Here is a 17027-nt window from a genome sequence, read left to right as displayed (position 1 = left end):
CCTCTTCCTTAAAATCAAATTTCATTCTTCTTTGACATTAGTTTATTTTAACAAAATAACGTTGAACAAACAAGAGAACCCGTTGAAGGGCAACGAATCGAAATGACCCTTCATTTCCAGGAAAGTAATACGAGTTTGGTTCGACCTCTCACACTTGGCCCGCTAAACCTGCCTTCGTGAACTGGCCTGCCCAACCTGCCTGGCGATTTGCAATCTTTTTCCAAAATAGGTTTAACCGAAACCGCATCCGTGGGTTTACTGAGGGGTTCCAGTTGAGCTCGTTTTTGTTTGATATTGTTTCCAAAAATAGGATTTTTTTTACCGATTGTGAATTATGAGTTAGATTATTAATGTGAGTCTTCTGAGATATGTCTCTCTCTCTCTCTCTCTCTCTCTCTCTCTCTCTCTCTCTCTCTCTCTCTCTCTCTCTCTCTCTCTCTCTCTCTCTCTCTCTTTTGAAGAAGAAGAAGAAGAAGAAGAAGAAGAAGAAGAAGAAGAAGAAGAAGAAGAAGAAGAAGAAGAAGAGCTTCTATCATGATAAGGATTCGAAGCTGAAGATTTTTTAAGGTTAAAATAGGATAAGAGTGATGTGCTGTTAATTGCAGTTATAAATACACGGCTAGAATTCGACAGGAATGTGTATGGCTAAGTCGTAATCAACTTATATATCATATATATATATATATATATATATATATATATATATATATATATATATTTTTATATATATATATATATATATATATATATATATATATATATATATATATATATATATATATATATATATATATATATTCATCCATTCTTGTACTGTATGGAACGTTCATCCATTCTTTTACTGTACGCTTATAAGTGAGTGAATCTGGACTTATCACATCATACGAAAATCTTAGAGTGATCTATGAACATACAGAGAAAGGCATATATGTAGAGTATTACTTTTTCGTTGAAATTGCCATGAGACCTTCGTCTCTCATGACTTTCTAAAACTGGTTTGGGTATAAATAAGATTTTACTTCTTTTTCTTTCTCTTTTTTGTAGTAGATATTGCCAAGTCATATTCAAACAATGTGGCCTGACCTGAATAAAAGTGCAAAAAAAATAAAAAAAAACTACAGTATAGCTTTCGATTTTGGCTTTAACTGCAAAGAGATTGCACTTGCCGACATATTATTATTATTATTATTATTATTATTATTATTATTATTATTATTATTATTATTATTATTATTATTATTATTATTATTATTATTATTATTATTATTATTATTATTATTATTATTATTATTACTGTCTCAGTCATCCTATTCGACTGGGTGGTATTTATAGTATGGGGTTCCGGGTTGCATCCTGCCTCCTTAAGAGTCCATCATTTTTCTCACTGTTATTATTATTATTGTTAACGTGAACATCGAAGCCTCTTGGATGCCCAAGAAAGGTAAATATCTGCACACAGAGTTCATTGGCATATAGCCTTCATTTTACAATGCCCAGGTGAACGGCCAATCACATTCTGAGAGCAGAATCTGGTTCAGGTCAGGTCGCAGGTATTTCCTTTGCAACGGCACCCCCTGAGAGCTTTTTCTCACGCCTTGGGTGGAAAGCAAAGGTGACACGATGACGTTTCCAAATCCATTATCGGAAGACATCATTCTTAATTTTTCCTTATTTTTAAACGGAAAGGTCGTCTTCCACCAAGAACAATACAAATAATTTACATACATTCTCTAAATTTGACCAAAAACAAAGTAAACAAAATGAAACGGAAAGAAAATGAAAAATTAAAATATCGATCGAGTCACTGGCAGTATTATGCGAATTTATGTTGTTTCTCAAGCACTGCTGTATTATAAAGGATTATACCACGAATTAAAGAGATGGAAATTTATCACGTGTTTTAACGTCTTGATAAAGGGCACTCTGTAAGATTCTGACAGTTATCATATATGTATACACCTGTGCATGTGTGTGTGCATAGTGAGTCACTAGTAAGTGAGCGTGAATTTCTTGATAACTGTCAGAATCTTAAAGAGTGCCCTATATCAAGACGTTAAAACACGTGATAAATTTCCTTCTCTTTAATATATATATATATATATATATATATATATATATATATATATATATATATATATATATATATATATATATATATATATATATATATATATATATATATATATATATATATATATATATATAAACATATATATATTTTATGCGTACCTGCTGAACCAAGAATTGCAAAACTGTCTGATGGCAATCTTATCCTTCGGTAATCACTATAAAGAATTTGTTTTTTTCAACACAACAAATTTCAGCTCTTCGGCTTTCTGACAAAATTTTGACAAAAAGCTGTGCTGTCATGTAAAACGAATTACATGTCAGAAAATTGCAGCATAAACCCTTTATTAGTATTTATAGCCGAAGGAAACGAAATTTTGTAATGTATATCACAGCAATATTATTTTGTTACAAACTTGATGACTAAAGTTTTCTGTTACTTTTTATAATGATCGCTGAATATCATGTAGAGTTCAAATTTCTGAGACATCACGAAACAAGAAAACAGAAGGCTTTCAAGAGACTTATCAAGATTGATTTACAGAAGGTGGAAGTCGATTGTATTGTATTCTGTGGAATAATATTCAGCGGATGGTTTGCTAAGAACACTTCCCACAATATAAATGAACCCGCGCCCGTGAATCCATTTATTTATTATACTGTATCAGTAAACATACATTATGGACAGGATTTAAATCGTTTGTAAAGCAGGTTAAGAAGGATTTATGCCACTTAAAATCCACATTTTTAAACATTTTTTGAGGTGTTCCCCAGAACAACAGTCGATTTCTTTGAAAAGTTATTCATTTGGAAATGGCTCCCTTCATTGTATCTTTCAAGCTCTATCCAGTTCTTTCCGGTGAGTCTTGGGTCTCACTGTAACCTGTTACTTATACATCTACACCAGCGAACCTTTCATCAAACACCCCTCCCCAACCCACCCACCGCGAATACTGGCTTTGTTCTGACCCACTCGAGCATCAAGCCGAAATGGTTTTGGCACAGAAATGGGTGTCTAATCTTTAACATTAGGTCATGTCAACTTATTTTATTTACAGTGTATTTGGGTTCAAAATAGCTCATGTATATAGTTACAAAAGTTGGAGGAATTATATATGTATATATATATATATATATATATATATATATATATATATATATATATATATATATATATATATATATATATATATATATATATATATATATATATATATATATATATATATATATATATATATATATATCAAATATAAGGAGCCCATAAAAACGCCAAAATGTAGACGTAAATGCTTTATTTCAGAGACCAACTGTCTCATTCATTAGTTGCCTAAAGAGAGAGACAGTTGGTCTCTGAAATATAGCATTTACTCTCTACATTTTGGCGTTTTTATGGGATCCTTATATTTGATGGAATTCTGTTTTAACAGAAAATACTTCACAGTCATATATATATATATATATATATATATATATATATATATATATATATATATATATATATATAGAGAGAGAGAGAGAGAGAGAGAGAGAGAGAGAGAGAGAGAGAGAGAGAGAGAGAGAGAGAGAGAGAGAGAGAGAGAGAGAGAGAGAGAGAGAGAGAGAGAGAGAGATAATCAAACTATGAAAAGATCGCATTTGTTTTAATGAAGATTCATCATGAAATATCGATGCTTTGATGATTTTCAATACATTACGAAGAGTCGATGATGTAGCTGAAAGTTTGTCATCAAACTTGCATCAGGGTTTCGTAATCAGCGTCTGTCTTCTCAGCTGGTATTAATTACCCTTGAATGACGAATCACACCTGTTGTCACGTCGTTTTCTTAATTAACGAAACTGTCAGTAGGGTGTTGACCCATTTTCTTCATCTTCTCTTTAAATTGGGAAATTGTATGTGACTATTTTGGTTCTGGGACCCAAGACGACGGGGGATAGTAATCATCACAATATTTTTTAAAAATAAGTTTATTCAGACATACCGACAAATTAGAATGTTGAATTTTACCAAATATATTTACACCTTGTATTACTCTGATCAACCGGGTCCTGCCGATTAAATAATTTTTTAGAAACATTCATTCTTCTTTAAATAGTAACAAAAATTAAATAAGTATGAATAAGTCCTTATAATAAGTGATAAAGATTAAGAATTCTATCTACAGGTACTGATAGAAACTGGTGCAAGATTCAAAAGAAGAGGAACGCCAGATATTTTGAATAGTTTAGTGTTATTAGATTTTATCTCATTCTTTTTTGGTTGAATAAAATATGAAAAAAAATTAAAATAACTCATCCGCTGTCTTTAACAATCAGCTTGAATTTAATTTATAAAAACAAATTAGTAGCTGTAAGTTTCTGAGAACTGGCCTCCTGTTTCGAAAAGAACGAAGAAAAAGTATAGGGAGGTGGTGGTGAGTAGGTGATGGGAATCATACCCGAGATACGGGGACCAAGTCAGCTCAGGGGATTTGAGCTTCTGGGTATGTGAAACGGGCAAACCTGAGGAGCTCGTCGGAGTCCTCGCATACCCAGGGCTTGACGTGGTGGCAGGCAACGTCGTGCCACACGATGCCGTCCTGGTAGAAGTTGTTGAGGATGGCGATGCAAGATTCATCAGTGCCGGTCTCTCCGAACTCGCGGTTGTCGGGCTGGGCTTGGCCGCTGCCTCCGGTGCGAGACCAGTCACCCCTCCAGCCGAAGGAGGTGTTGGTTGGGGGGATACGGTCGGAAGAACCAGACCAGAACCATCCGTTAACGAGGGCTGGCTGGAGATCAGGCCTGTCACAGCCGTCGAAGTTACATTTGCGTCCAGAGGTCCAGATGTACTTGACGTTGTTCTGCTGGATGGCCTGGTAGACGAACTGGGCCTCGTCCTGGGATTCCAAGCTGACTAAATCTTGGCAGTGTTTCCTGGAAATGGAACGAATTTGATGTCAGTGGGGCAGTATCAAAACACATAAGCTCAACTAAGGCTTCTGACTAAACACGTACATAGCGAATTTAATAATGAAGTTTGCATGTTTTTGGGTTATAAATGAAAAGACAAATCTTATTTCTTATCAAATTTGCAGGATGATATTTAAGTGTGGGATTTCCTTTTCTTTTTATGTAAACTATTTACTAGCTCCTCTAACGGCAACCACATTGTTTGTAAAATTTACACCCAGCGTTGTTAGTGACAAACTACTGGAGAATTATGCTCATATAAAGTTCTGCACCAAGCCTTCAATAACTAACTGAAGTTCGAAAAAACAAAAAAAAAAATAATAATCTTATAAATTATGCTGAATTCATTAGATGAACTGAAACTATCTTTGATGCAACTGAAACATAAGTTACTGTAACAATAATTTAGGAATTATGTAATCATACTTCAACGAATTATTATAGGTTTTGTATAATGTTATGAGTTTGGCTATTAGGATTAAGGTCTAGAGGTAATGTCAGTCTTGATGAGTATAAGATATAATTACTAAAGAATGTAACAGTAAATAATATAACAGCAGGTAAAATTCAGCATAAACCAAAACATTCTCTCATTTCATGATCGTGAAAGGAAAACAGTGGGTTGAGGTTTTAAGTGCACTCTACTAGAGGGTTCTTATGTTTTAATTCTGACATTTCACTTAACGCAATAGTAGAACTTTCACTGGTAAATATGGTCTAAGCTACTTTTATATATATCATTAAATGCGTCTTTAGATTCTTCTCTCAAATAAGGCATTGTTTACTAGGATCCTTAGGCAAAGTTATGTGAGATTGTTTGTACACAATGGACGTGTTATCTAATGCCGGAAGTTATGAAATAACAAACACTGCGTGACAGTCATTTTGCAAACTGAAGATTACTTTTATACAAAACATTATGAAACAGTAAAGTACTACTTGCAACCAGCTTTTATAATTATACTGGAAAACAAACAAAGCCTTATAGTCCGGTGTGAAACCAGATACCTTACAGAATCTGTCAACTAACCTGCAGATGTTTCTTGCATCAAGCCAGTCCCTTTCGTGTTCCTTGGTAGGTCCATGAGTCCAAGAGAAGAAGTAATAGTGCCCGTTTCTGAAAGTTGCTGCATGCTTGATACGGTTCTTGCAGGCCTGTGGGTCTGGCCTGATGAGCTGCCTTTGGGCCATTGCAACGGCCGCCAGCACAGCTAGCAACAGAAGTGCACGGATCATCCTGCGAATGACGAATTGTCATTAATATTATGTTTGGGAAATAAAGAGGGGATTTTAAATAATATAAACTGGTAGACAATAAACTCATGCACACAGACACAAACATACATATACATACCCACACACATTCACACACACACACAAAATGTGAGCCGTTACAACGGCTGTCATATTTCAGACGACACGACTATTGAAGTAACAATGAAGTAAACGAGTGTTGTTTAGAGTTTAGTGATTAGTACCTACTTTAAGTTTTTTCAGTGCTGGCAATCCCCAAATATACTTTGCGAAGATGTGTCACATTTACGTCTCGCATTCTAGTAAGTAGAATCAATTAGTTTATTATCGTTATTTTGGTATAATTACTAAATGGTGTATTCAAATAGGCTAAAACTAAAAAGAAAAATATTGAACGGCCAGCCTAGCCTAACTTGTCAGCCCAGAAGCACAACATTCCAATGTGGTTAACCTTAGGTTAGGACGGACCATATTTTGATGAAGTTTTCTGGGTATTTTCAGTTTATTTTAATGACTGGTTGGTTTTTAATGACTGGTGACTGGTTAGAAGATATCATGCCAGTTAAGGTTGTAATATAGGTGTGGCACATAGCTTAGGAATGAGCTTTGACCTTTCATGGAGGGAGCCAGAGCACGAGATTCCCGTAGGCTTCAGTGGGGTAGACTAGGCTAGACTATAAAAAACAAAGGTAGAAAGCAAAGTCCAGTTTGACCTTCCCCTTAGTTGATAATTCGTAAAATAAGTGTAATGGAGTTCTGTAATGGTTGGTGGAAGCTATGGTTAAAAATATATTTTTTTCATTACCATACATTTTACTTTTGAGTTTAGAGGTAATTTATACTTTTAGATGACTAACTGAATGTAGGGAAAGGCAACTAAAAACATTAAACGAAGGTGGCTGTCACAGAATTACAAAAAAGACACTACATTTTCCTCCTTCAAAGGTTTTGCATATACATAAATCATTGCTTGGTGTGCCTGAAGAGGTCATATTAAATACGTAGAAAACTGATGAAGACCTGTAGTTAGTAAAATAGTCTCTTTTCTGAAATGAGAAAAGATACTCAACTTTTAAACAGAAAGGTTAGGCTGCAGGCTTTCCTTATCATTCAGATTTTTCCTAGTTGCTGTGCTGTTTCTTATGTATTGTGTTTACAGTATATGCTGCATCATGCACTGTTAAGTGAATGTGTATGTAGTTGAATTTTGCAGAACATTTAGTACAAATATCTGATATCTTTGTACTGATGCCCAATAGAAAAATCAGTGCTGTATAATGCTAAGTGTTTACAATCCCATGATTGGTTATCCATCTGTTCATGTATTTTACCAAAGTAGTGCTGTAGACTACCTTTTTACTTGCAGTGCTGCTGTAAAGTTTTAATTTCATTTTAAGCAATAATATTAATGCTTGTTAATGTTTTTCAAACCTTGATTTTCCACGTTTTCCAAGAAAAAGGGTTTGTTCATTGCTAAAAAGGAGCTTGGTCAGAATGCAAGAATTGTTGTACAGTGTAAACTTAAGTTTATGTTTTAGCATTTATTTCTAATATAAAGTGCATTTATAATGGTTTCCACCAGGATCCTGCTCAGTAAATGGATCAGTGTCTTATCTGGTTCTGTGTTTAGCTGTGCAAAGACTGGTCACTTAATATTAGCAGGAGTTGTTTAACTTAGTGATGACTACTGCTTTTAATGTTAACAGAGTTTAAAGTTTATACTGTAAGCAAGGAATTGTAGATTGGGGCTAAAAAATCAGCCTTTAATTAATCAATATATTTTTTATATTTCATGAATGATCACTATTCTCTGAAATTCTGTAGTGAAGTCATTGGGTTTTGACGTATTACATGAGTTTACATAGTGTTTTGCAGTACGTACTTATACATTTGCAGATTATGAAGGTTGTGTTACCATATATAAAATTAATAACCATCGATAGATATTAGAAAGTTTGGAAACAGTAATTACTTAGTGGGTTAGTATCAAGGCTTGAGATCGGATCCTTGAATGAATACGTAAAAAACCGAGAAGAGCAACAGCAAAGAATCAAGAATTGGATGGAAAATAGTAAACTAAAATGTAACGTCTGGATGACTATAATAGTTAACGCAATTTGGAATATGTCATATCGTTTAGTGTTGCTCTACAAAAAATTGTACGAAATTGCAGAAGTGAGCCATAAAATTAGAATAATTTATTTAATGTCACAAGTATTCATATTTGTAAAAATCGTAAAGAAATTTTAAACTAAGGCTGAGAACGTTATCGTGGGAATTCGACCTACTGATTCAAGCTTTCCACATATAAATTTAGGAAGCGAAACTGGAAATGCATCACTGGATAGAGAAAATGGGTTTCACTCATCTTTTACGCACCGAACGTCAGTGCATGCCGTCTCATTGAGAATTATTGCCACCATCTATCTCTGTCTGATTGCAACATGCTGTTGCATTGTTAGCTTGCAAGATTTCGAAGAGAGAGAAGTGGCGCGATTCCATCTGTTGCAGTAAGATGTAAATTTTTTTATTTACGAGAGAAAAATGGGGAAGAAGAATAGAATGAGGATCTGCGTGTCACTGCTACCTCTCCCCCCTACCGTCTAGGCTACCGGCGGTCTCCCTCCTATCTCTGGTGCAACTTTCTCCGAATACATACTCTCAGGTTCTCTTCAGTGGGGTCTCAGGGTTAATGGCTTTATTGCGAAGAAGAGGAGAGAAGAATCGTTGTTGTGTGACGAGCTGCGATACGGGAGAACAATGGGACGTTTTTATGAAGTACTTAACCGACTTTGGGGAGATAATGGAAAGTTTAGTCTATAAAAATATGAGATTTGTTTCAAAGTATATGTTCATGTCTTAACGTTCTGGTTCTCAGTAATTCTATGTAGGATGAGGTTGCTAAGCCCTAGCCCTCTTCCCTCCCCCATTGTGGCTGTGACCCAGTACGGTTGATAAACCTGGAGGTTCGCTGCTTAATACTGACAGAGGAGCAACGCGTTTTTGCATGAAATAGACCCAAGCCGTTTCACCTTTGCTTGGATTGAATTTGTCCCTAATTGTGTGAAGCAAAGTTGGAATCATCGAGCCATATATATATATATATATATATATATATATATATATATATATATATATATACATACATACAACCGGTCTCTTATGATAATCAATGGTGTCTCGTGTACTGCACACTATGTATTCTTCAAGTGCCATAAGAAGACGCGAAATCAATACTATTATGATTTAAGAGACTTCAGGAGCTTAGTCGATATTTGAAAACGAAATAACTGAAATTCCTCACATTAATTAAGTGAAATGCCGTATTTGACGGTAATATTTTCGTCTTGAACTTTAGAGGCATCAATGTGTAAATATATTTGCTAAAGGAAGGCAGGAAATCGTGGAAAATTTGTCGAAGCTTTCAAAGTTACTTAATGGCGATGGTGAAATTAAGTTGATATTATGAGCCGGTTGTGATGTTTGATTGCTGTTGTACTGTTTCCAGTTTACGTTAGTCTCATGATCAGCCGTTTTCTGTGAAACATCGTATAAAACCCGGTTTCTATTTTACAATCGAAACCGACGAACAGCGACGGAGCGAGCGAGCGAGCGAAAATCGTAGTAAACAGCATTGACCTTGCTGTTTGCGGTCCCCGTTAGCTGACAGTTACGAACGATAGGTTCTGAGAAAACGGAGGTAAGAAGAAGAAGAAGAAAAAACGCGCTTACTGAAACCGGTTTGTTTAAAGCTGTGGCCTAGAATCGGACTCTCTCTCTCTCTCTCTCTCTCTCTCTCTCTCTCTCTCTCTCTCTCTCTCTCTCTCTCGTTCAAGAAGTTTCTCCCATGCATGTTTCTAGAAGTTTCTCTCAATTTATCGGTAGCGTGTCGTGTCGAGATCGGTATTTTGGTTTGAAAACATTTGTGTAGTTATTGGTATGTTCATGTTCATACTGATGAATTAGCTCGATCTCAAACACACGGATACATACATTTTATTTATATATATAATTATATATAAGTATTCTCACGTATATATATATATATATATATATATATATATATATATATATATATATATATATATATATATATATATATATATGTGTGTGTATATATATATGTATATATATACATATATGCACACACACTATGTATAATGTATGTATGTACACACAATGCATTCCTGCTTGTGTACTATTACGCCACAAATAGACATGATTTTATGAATGATTCAGTTGTAACTACAGCTAATGAATTCAGTAAATCAATGAGTTCTCTCTCTCTCTCTCTCTCTCTCTCTCTCTCTCTCTCTCTCTCTCTCTCTCTCTCTCTCTCTCACACACCGGTTTCTAAACCGGAGACACCGGGAGAAACTACCTGGCTAGAGAGAAACTACCGACGTGGGTCGTTTTCCAGAGGCGGTAGTTTAGTGACCCCGTGACGGGCAGGGTTAAATGAGGTCATGCGGATTCCAGGCGAAGGGAAAGCCCCCGGGGAAAGTGAAGTAAAGAGGAGGAGGAGAGTGGATGGAAAGCTTTTCGGGGCGGGAGGGCGGGGGCGAGGGCGTCTGTGGCTGTTTCGGGTCTCGTTTGCTTCTTTGATTTGTTTGTAGTGGTTTGCTTGGTTTGTCCGTGTCAAGGATGAATTCCTTTTAAAGAAAACCTCCTCAAACAATGATAAATTCATATACTACACAGGTGATACATCAGTTGCACGTCGAATTCCTGACGCATTGCGCCATTCATATTTATCACGCATGCTTTCCTTCGCTTCCTGGATCATTGAGAACTATTTTATGGAATTCTCAGGCTTTAAATGGAGTCAGAAGTACGTTTTCATTTTACTGAGACGTTGTTCATTGTACATTGTATATCTGCAATGCAATATTCACCAAAAAGTGTATATTTTCATACGCATAATAAAAAATATAGGCATACTTTAAAGGACTCCAGTTATAAAGGGAATGAAATTGTGTTCGGACGCGAATGGGAAGTAAGCCTGTGTGCAAGTCGTGCTAAGCCGGGAATTATTTACGTTGAGGGAACAAAGGCATATTATACTTTTGCCATTGCAAGCTGGGTGCAATTTAAAATTTTACTGAGAAAGCCCCCTTTTTTTATGTCGTTGAAGGAGCATTGGTGAAGGGCCTCCGGCACCATTTTTATTTACCACTGGTCGTGGGTCCGTCCGTCCAGCCTTTCCTGAAGGTTTCAGACGACCTACAAGGAACTGACCTGCTCATCGGGCAAGAGAAAACAATTTCCTATTCTCGTCCGGAGCGCTGGGGTTCATTCCCCTTGTACCTCGACCTCTCAGGAATATTAATGATTTGCTGGACAGAGAAAAGTACTATTTTATTCTTTGTTGGACTGTGGGAGTTTATTGAACATCGCGGTATGGAATATGGCATTCATGAAGGTACTGAATATAATGGACATCCTTGCATAAATTTTGTTTAGGAGTTACTGAATGAGAATTTTTTCCAAGTCGCGGGAAGTATATTGTATGTATTATTGGGTAAATGGAAAATTACTGTTTTATTCTTTGTTGGTTAAAGAAAATTAATTTTCATATCGCGGTGTGGAATGCGGCATTCCGTATGGTACTATATATAATGGGGACCCATGCGTTTGTGTAGGAGCTACTGAAATGAGAATATTTTTCAAGTCTCTGGAAATATATTGTATATTATATTAGGTGAATGGACTAAGTAGATCGTGTTCAAGTGCGGATATTTGAAAATAGAATTTTATAAAACTCGAACTCATAGTGTCTCGCCATGGAACATCGAAGAGCAAATGTATCACCTAGCGGAACCCCAGCTGCTGGAAGTCTAATGAGCAACTCTCTTTAGCGCTAGAAATCGCTTGGTTGATTTAGCATCCAGATGGCGACTTTCTCCTCTCAGGGTGACCTGTATTTCCTGAGGATGACGACTTCCTAATGCAGTAGAGAGTTATTTGTTGCTTTTTTTCTTATCTTGGGGACTGGCTTTGCTTCTTGTGACATTGTGATTTGACCGAGCTACTATTTACACGGGACTTGTAATATGGTTTTGTGAAGATGTATGCTGCATGTATTGCTTTAAATGTAAGAAAAATGTTCATTTGCTAATCTTTATTGTAATTTAGAACATTGATTTACGCTGCTTAGAAATATCAGGCCCAATGACAGCATGATTTTATTTCAGTTACAGTTAATAAAGTCTTATTTTTTTTTTAGGGAAAACCACCATGCTAACGCAGGTTCAACCCAATCCTCCAGTGGTACCTGTTCATGAATTTTGATCTCGTGGCAGGACGAACTTCGAGATTGTATTGTAACGGTGTATATTCTAGGAAAAGGAAGGCGGGCGTTGCTCCCTGATATAACTGTTCTCGCAGGTTAGAAATGATGATATGATGAGGAGCCTTTCCAAAGGCAGTACCTTCACAAAGGCGCGCCTCTGGAAGTACTGCTGGAATTAATGCTACTACTACTAATGTTATTGCTGTTTTCACGGTTCCTGGAACCCGGTTAAAGTATTTTGGTAGACTCTGAATTTATATAGGAAGTAGGCATTTTGATCGTGTTTCTTTCTTTTTTCGTCTTGATTTGTTTGTTGTTGGTCAGCCGAAGATGGAAAGCTTATTTGATTTTTCGTCTAGCTTCGAAAAAAGGACAAAAAATATTAAATCTCGGTTAAAATATGATGACCTTGAAAGTTACATATGAATGCACAGTTTGACAACGATTTTAGTTTTGAAAGGTTTGATGATTGGGGTACATGCTTTACACAAAATCAAGTACAAGATATTCTTACAATCCAGGGTAGGAGATTGAGGCAATCAGCGTCAGGGTAATGTACAAATAATCCAATGTATGATTAAGGCAATCTGTCATTGTGCTTAATATATTACTTTTCAGTATTTTACAGGTAGTGACGAATAGGATTTTAATTTCGAGTTGCTTTTTTAATAATTAATTTAGGTCAGCCTTATTTCCATTTTGAATCTTAGTGTCGAATGTTCATCTTAAAGCGTTGGTATCGGGTGTCTTGTCGTCAGGAACCCGGGTCTTTGACCTTCTAGTTCCGTCTCACTTCGGTAAGCGAGGAAAGTCCGCTTGTCCGTTATCGTTCTCGGTATATTCTCAGGGTATCCGTCGATTTTTCTTGGCTCTTTTACGGACAGGAGAAATAATGTTTACTTTTTAATTCGTGTGAGTCGAAATGGGAAACTGCATGCGCTTGTCTTTTAATTTACAGAGGGGGGTTATAATTTTTTTTTTAGTTTTACTAAAATATTTACCAACTTCGTCACTGTCACTGGAAATTTTTTTTATTTATATATATATATATATATATATACCTAAATATATATATAATTTTAATATGTATATATATAAATATATATATATATATATATATATATATATATATATATATATATATATATATATATATATATATATAAATTTTGTTGTTGTTTTTAGGGAATTTCTTGTTTACTGTGTGAAGTAAAAAATTTAGGGGAACATCACGAGAGAGGGAATACGGATCAGAAATTCGAAAGGGGAGGGGAGTGAATGGTATTACGAAAAGAATAGGCGGGGCAGACCTGTTTGTTCTCCTTGGCCGAATGATGTGGACTTCCATAGGAACTCCGGTCACCCAAAGTTAAGACAGTGAAACGTAAAGAAAGTTTGATTTTACGCGGTTTTTTTTTTTGAGTTCGTTAAGAGAGAAAAATGCTTGAAGTATCAGCTTTTTATGAAATATCAAGAAAAGTGTGAATTTCCTAATGTTTCCCCTTAATAAAGTTTTTATATTGTATACTACTTGTGAGTCTGAATGTGTAAGCTTCCGGTAAACGTGTTGACATTGATGATCTACAGTGAGAAAAATAGATGACGGTTATTTGACCTAGCCCGAAACTTAGCAAGAAGAATTTGGCTCTCTAATGGGTTAAAATGATTTTTTGTCGATGTATGAAATTAAAAGTATTATCAGAATACCGGGAACTCTTGGTTTTATTAACAGTTTTTCCAGTGAATGAAAAAATGGCATTTGTTATCGAATTTTAAGTTTAAATTAGTATAGGATCCAGTCCGTTGGCTATATTTTTATATAGTGCCTGTTAAAATTTCTGAAATTTTTGAAGTTGTTAGTTTAAAAAGAGGCAAGAATATGGTTCTTCACGAGTCAGTGCCTTGGTCTTTCGTGGAAAAGTACTGTGTCCAGGGGAGTGAATGCTATAAATCAACAAAAAAAGAAAGATATTTCACTTCACTTGCGAACTTAGTAGGTGTCAAGTCAGATTTAGGGTGGTCTTAGGCGATTAACTTATTTTGCTCGTCAATATTTTGCTTCAAAGTTTTGCATCAGTATTGTGTGACAAGCCTTTCAATATTTTGGATCAGTTGCCAAAAAATTGTGCAAAACCTCTGATTGGTCTAGCATGCCTTTTAGGACGAGAGGGACACGAGCGTTTTTATCGCTTTTTGTCATTGTAGGAGAACCAAATTTTTCTGTTAAGTTTTTCAAAAATGGACGAAAATTAAGATATGTCAGAGACTTTTGTGAAGTTTTAACGTAGGCGCTAAATAATGAGTAAATGAACTAAAATGAACGGGAGATTTCAATGTGTCGGTCAGTGCTGCTGGAGTACCGTCAGAAAAAGTTTTCACTCGCACGCTATCTTTTGCTCACTCTGTCGCTCGCTCGCGGACTCTGTCTCTCTCGTTCACGTCTCAACAACCTCACACTTTGCAGAAGAAGAAGTAGAAGTGGTGGTAGCAGTACCTGCTTGGACGGTTAGAATCCACGACTTGTCTCAACGGTGCTCAGGAATCGACTGCCGATTACGGGCTGCACCACTGCCTATGAGCATATCCAGGCCAGGGGCGGGCCGTCGGGGAGGACTGGTCTGTTGCCGGGGGATGCCTGGATAGCTCCCCTGCACCACCCCATCCCTCCTCCTTTTTCATCGTCTCCTCCCTCCTTCTCCTCCTCCTCGTCTCCTGCTTCCGTTCGTGTCCTCCCCCCTTCTCTCTCTCTCTCTCTCTCTCTCCGTATCATCCTCGATTCCAACATTCACCGAAACCTCGCTTTCACTTTCGTCATGTTGGAGGAACTAACCCCCATCCCCTACCCCGTCTCACGAACGTCCCACCTATCCCCCCTCCCCAATCTACCTGTCTCCTCCTTGCGCCTCCTCATTATAGTCCTTCCTCTACTCTTCCCCTTTTTCTGGATGAAATTGGCCGAATCCTTTTCTCTTTCCGGGCGGATTTCTATTCGACTTGAGTTGAAATGCTTCTTGTTTCGTTTCTGCTGTCGTTGTAATGACTTTTTGTCATGGTTGCTTACGTCTTAGGTGTGGGTTATGAGTTACCAGCACATGCACCCGTATAGACTTTGTGCAGGGATGGAGTTTTTGCTTGAGATATTTGTACATTGTACTTAATACTTACTGCTTTGTGTGTGTATTTAATAAAAATTCTTAATTAACTTATTCTGCTTGAGATATTTATACAGTCTACTTAGTACTGCTTTATGTGTGTATTTAATCAGAATTCCTATTTATCTTATTCTCTTCGCTTGTTTGTGCTATATACGTGCATGTGTACATATATACAGTATATGTATATGTATATATATATATATATATATATATATATATATGTAATAATTATATATACATATATATACAGTACTATGTACAGTATATATATATATATATATATATATATATATATATATATATACAGTACTATATATATATATATATATATATATATATATATATATATATATATATATATATATATATATATATATATATATATATGTGTGTGTGTGTGTGTGTGTGTGTGTGTGTGTGTGTGTGTGTGTGTGTGTGTATGTATATAAAGGGAATGGGGAGATATTGTCATGCGTTAAGAGAAATTTATATATATTATATTACATTATATTATATTATATTATATTATATTATATTATATTATATTATATTATATTATATTATATTATGCTGTCGTTCTCTCTCTTTGAACTGAACACGATACCTCCATCGTGTGATCATGAGTCCCACGCACTTTTCAGGCACCAGTGATTTTGACAAGTTTTTCGAAATCCCCTCCCGTTCTTTCTCCGGAGGATTTTCGTCAGAGGCGGTGATCTGTCGGTGGATCTTTTCGGTGGGAGGTTTTTATTACTTTTGCGGGTTCATTTGTCGTGTAGCAATTCAGCCTTGCGTTTGTCGTGTGTGTCTGTAGGCGTGGTTTAAACACTCGTTAATGTAATTAATGTTTTAAGCTGTCGTTATTCATAACAGTGGTTAGTTTCTGAGAGAGCAAATCACGTCACGGTTAGTGTCATATTTATACATCAGCTGCAATATCGAGGATGAGTTCCCAGTGCAGAAAACTTTCATATTAGCCGCCTCAGACGTCTACACATAAGGCTCATCAGCTGCACGTCAAATCCCCTTACACAAACTGCGCCATTAACCTCATATTCTAAAGTCCATCCTTGCCGTGGCGCACTGTAGGCATTACTTAAGGTTCTTTGGAGCGTCCCTTTGGTCCCTAGCTGCAACACGGTTCATTCCTTTTACTGTACCTCCGTTCATATTTGTTTTCATCCATCTCACTGACCACCCTCTCCTAACAAGTGTTTCATAGTGCAACTGCGAGGTTTTCCTTCTGTTACACCTTTAAAAACTTTTTACTTTGTTTCCCTTCAGCCTTAATTCCTCATTGGACGGGTTGG

General features: G+C 36.2%; 1 protein-coding gene and 1 long non-coding RNA gene across 3 annotated transcripts in view; one reads left to right on the top strand and one right to left on the bottom strand.

Moving 5' to 3' along the window:
• Positions 1-4017: 4017 nt before the first annotated feature.
• LOC136853552 (L-selectin-like) lies at positions 4018-15189 on the bottom strand. The gene is made up of 3 exons (XM_067129271.1): positions 15057-15189; positions 6047-6253; positions 4018-4980 (listed from the first exon to the last, which is right to left on the bottom strand). The coding sequence occupies exons 2-3, from the start codon at positions 6250-6252 to the stop codon at positions 4530-4532; spliced, it is 657 nt and encodes a 218-aa protein (XP_066985372.1). The 5' UTR covers position 6253; positions 15057-15189; the 3' UTR covers positions 4018-4529.
• Positions 6433-17027, top strand: part of LOC136853553 (uncharacterized) — a 231466-nt gene continuing 220871 nt past the window's right edge. The window contains exon 1 of one of the 2 annotated variants that reach the window (XR_010857494.1): positions 6433-6572. This is a non-coding gene — a long non-coding RNA (uncharacterized lncRNA). The remainder of the gene's footprint in view (positions 6573-17027) is intronic. The other variant, XR_010857493.1, reaches the window with a different exon arrangement.

The sequence above is a fragment of the Macrobrachium rosenbergii genome, chromosome 27 (genome assembly GCF_040412425.1).
Source record: "Macrobrachium rosenbergii isolate ZJJX-2024 chromosome 27, ASM4041242v1, whole genome shotgun sequence".
NCBI classification, from domain to species: Eukaryota; Metazoa; Arthropoda; class Malacostraca; order Decapoda; family Palaemonidae; genus Macrobrachium; species Macrobrachium rosenbergii.
The sequence above is the reverse complement of the archived record's forward strand: the minus strand, read 5'-3'. Positions and strand labels throughout refer to the sequence as shown.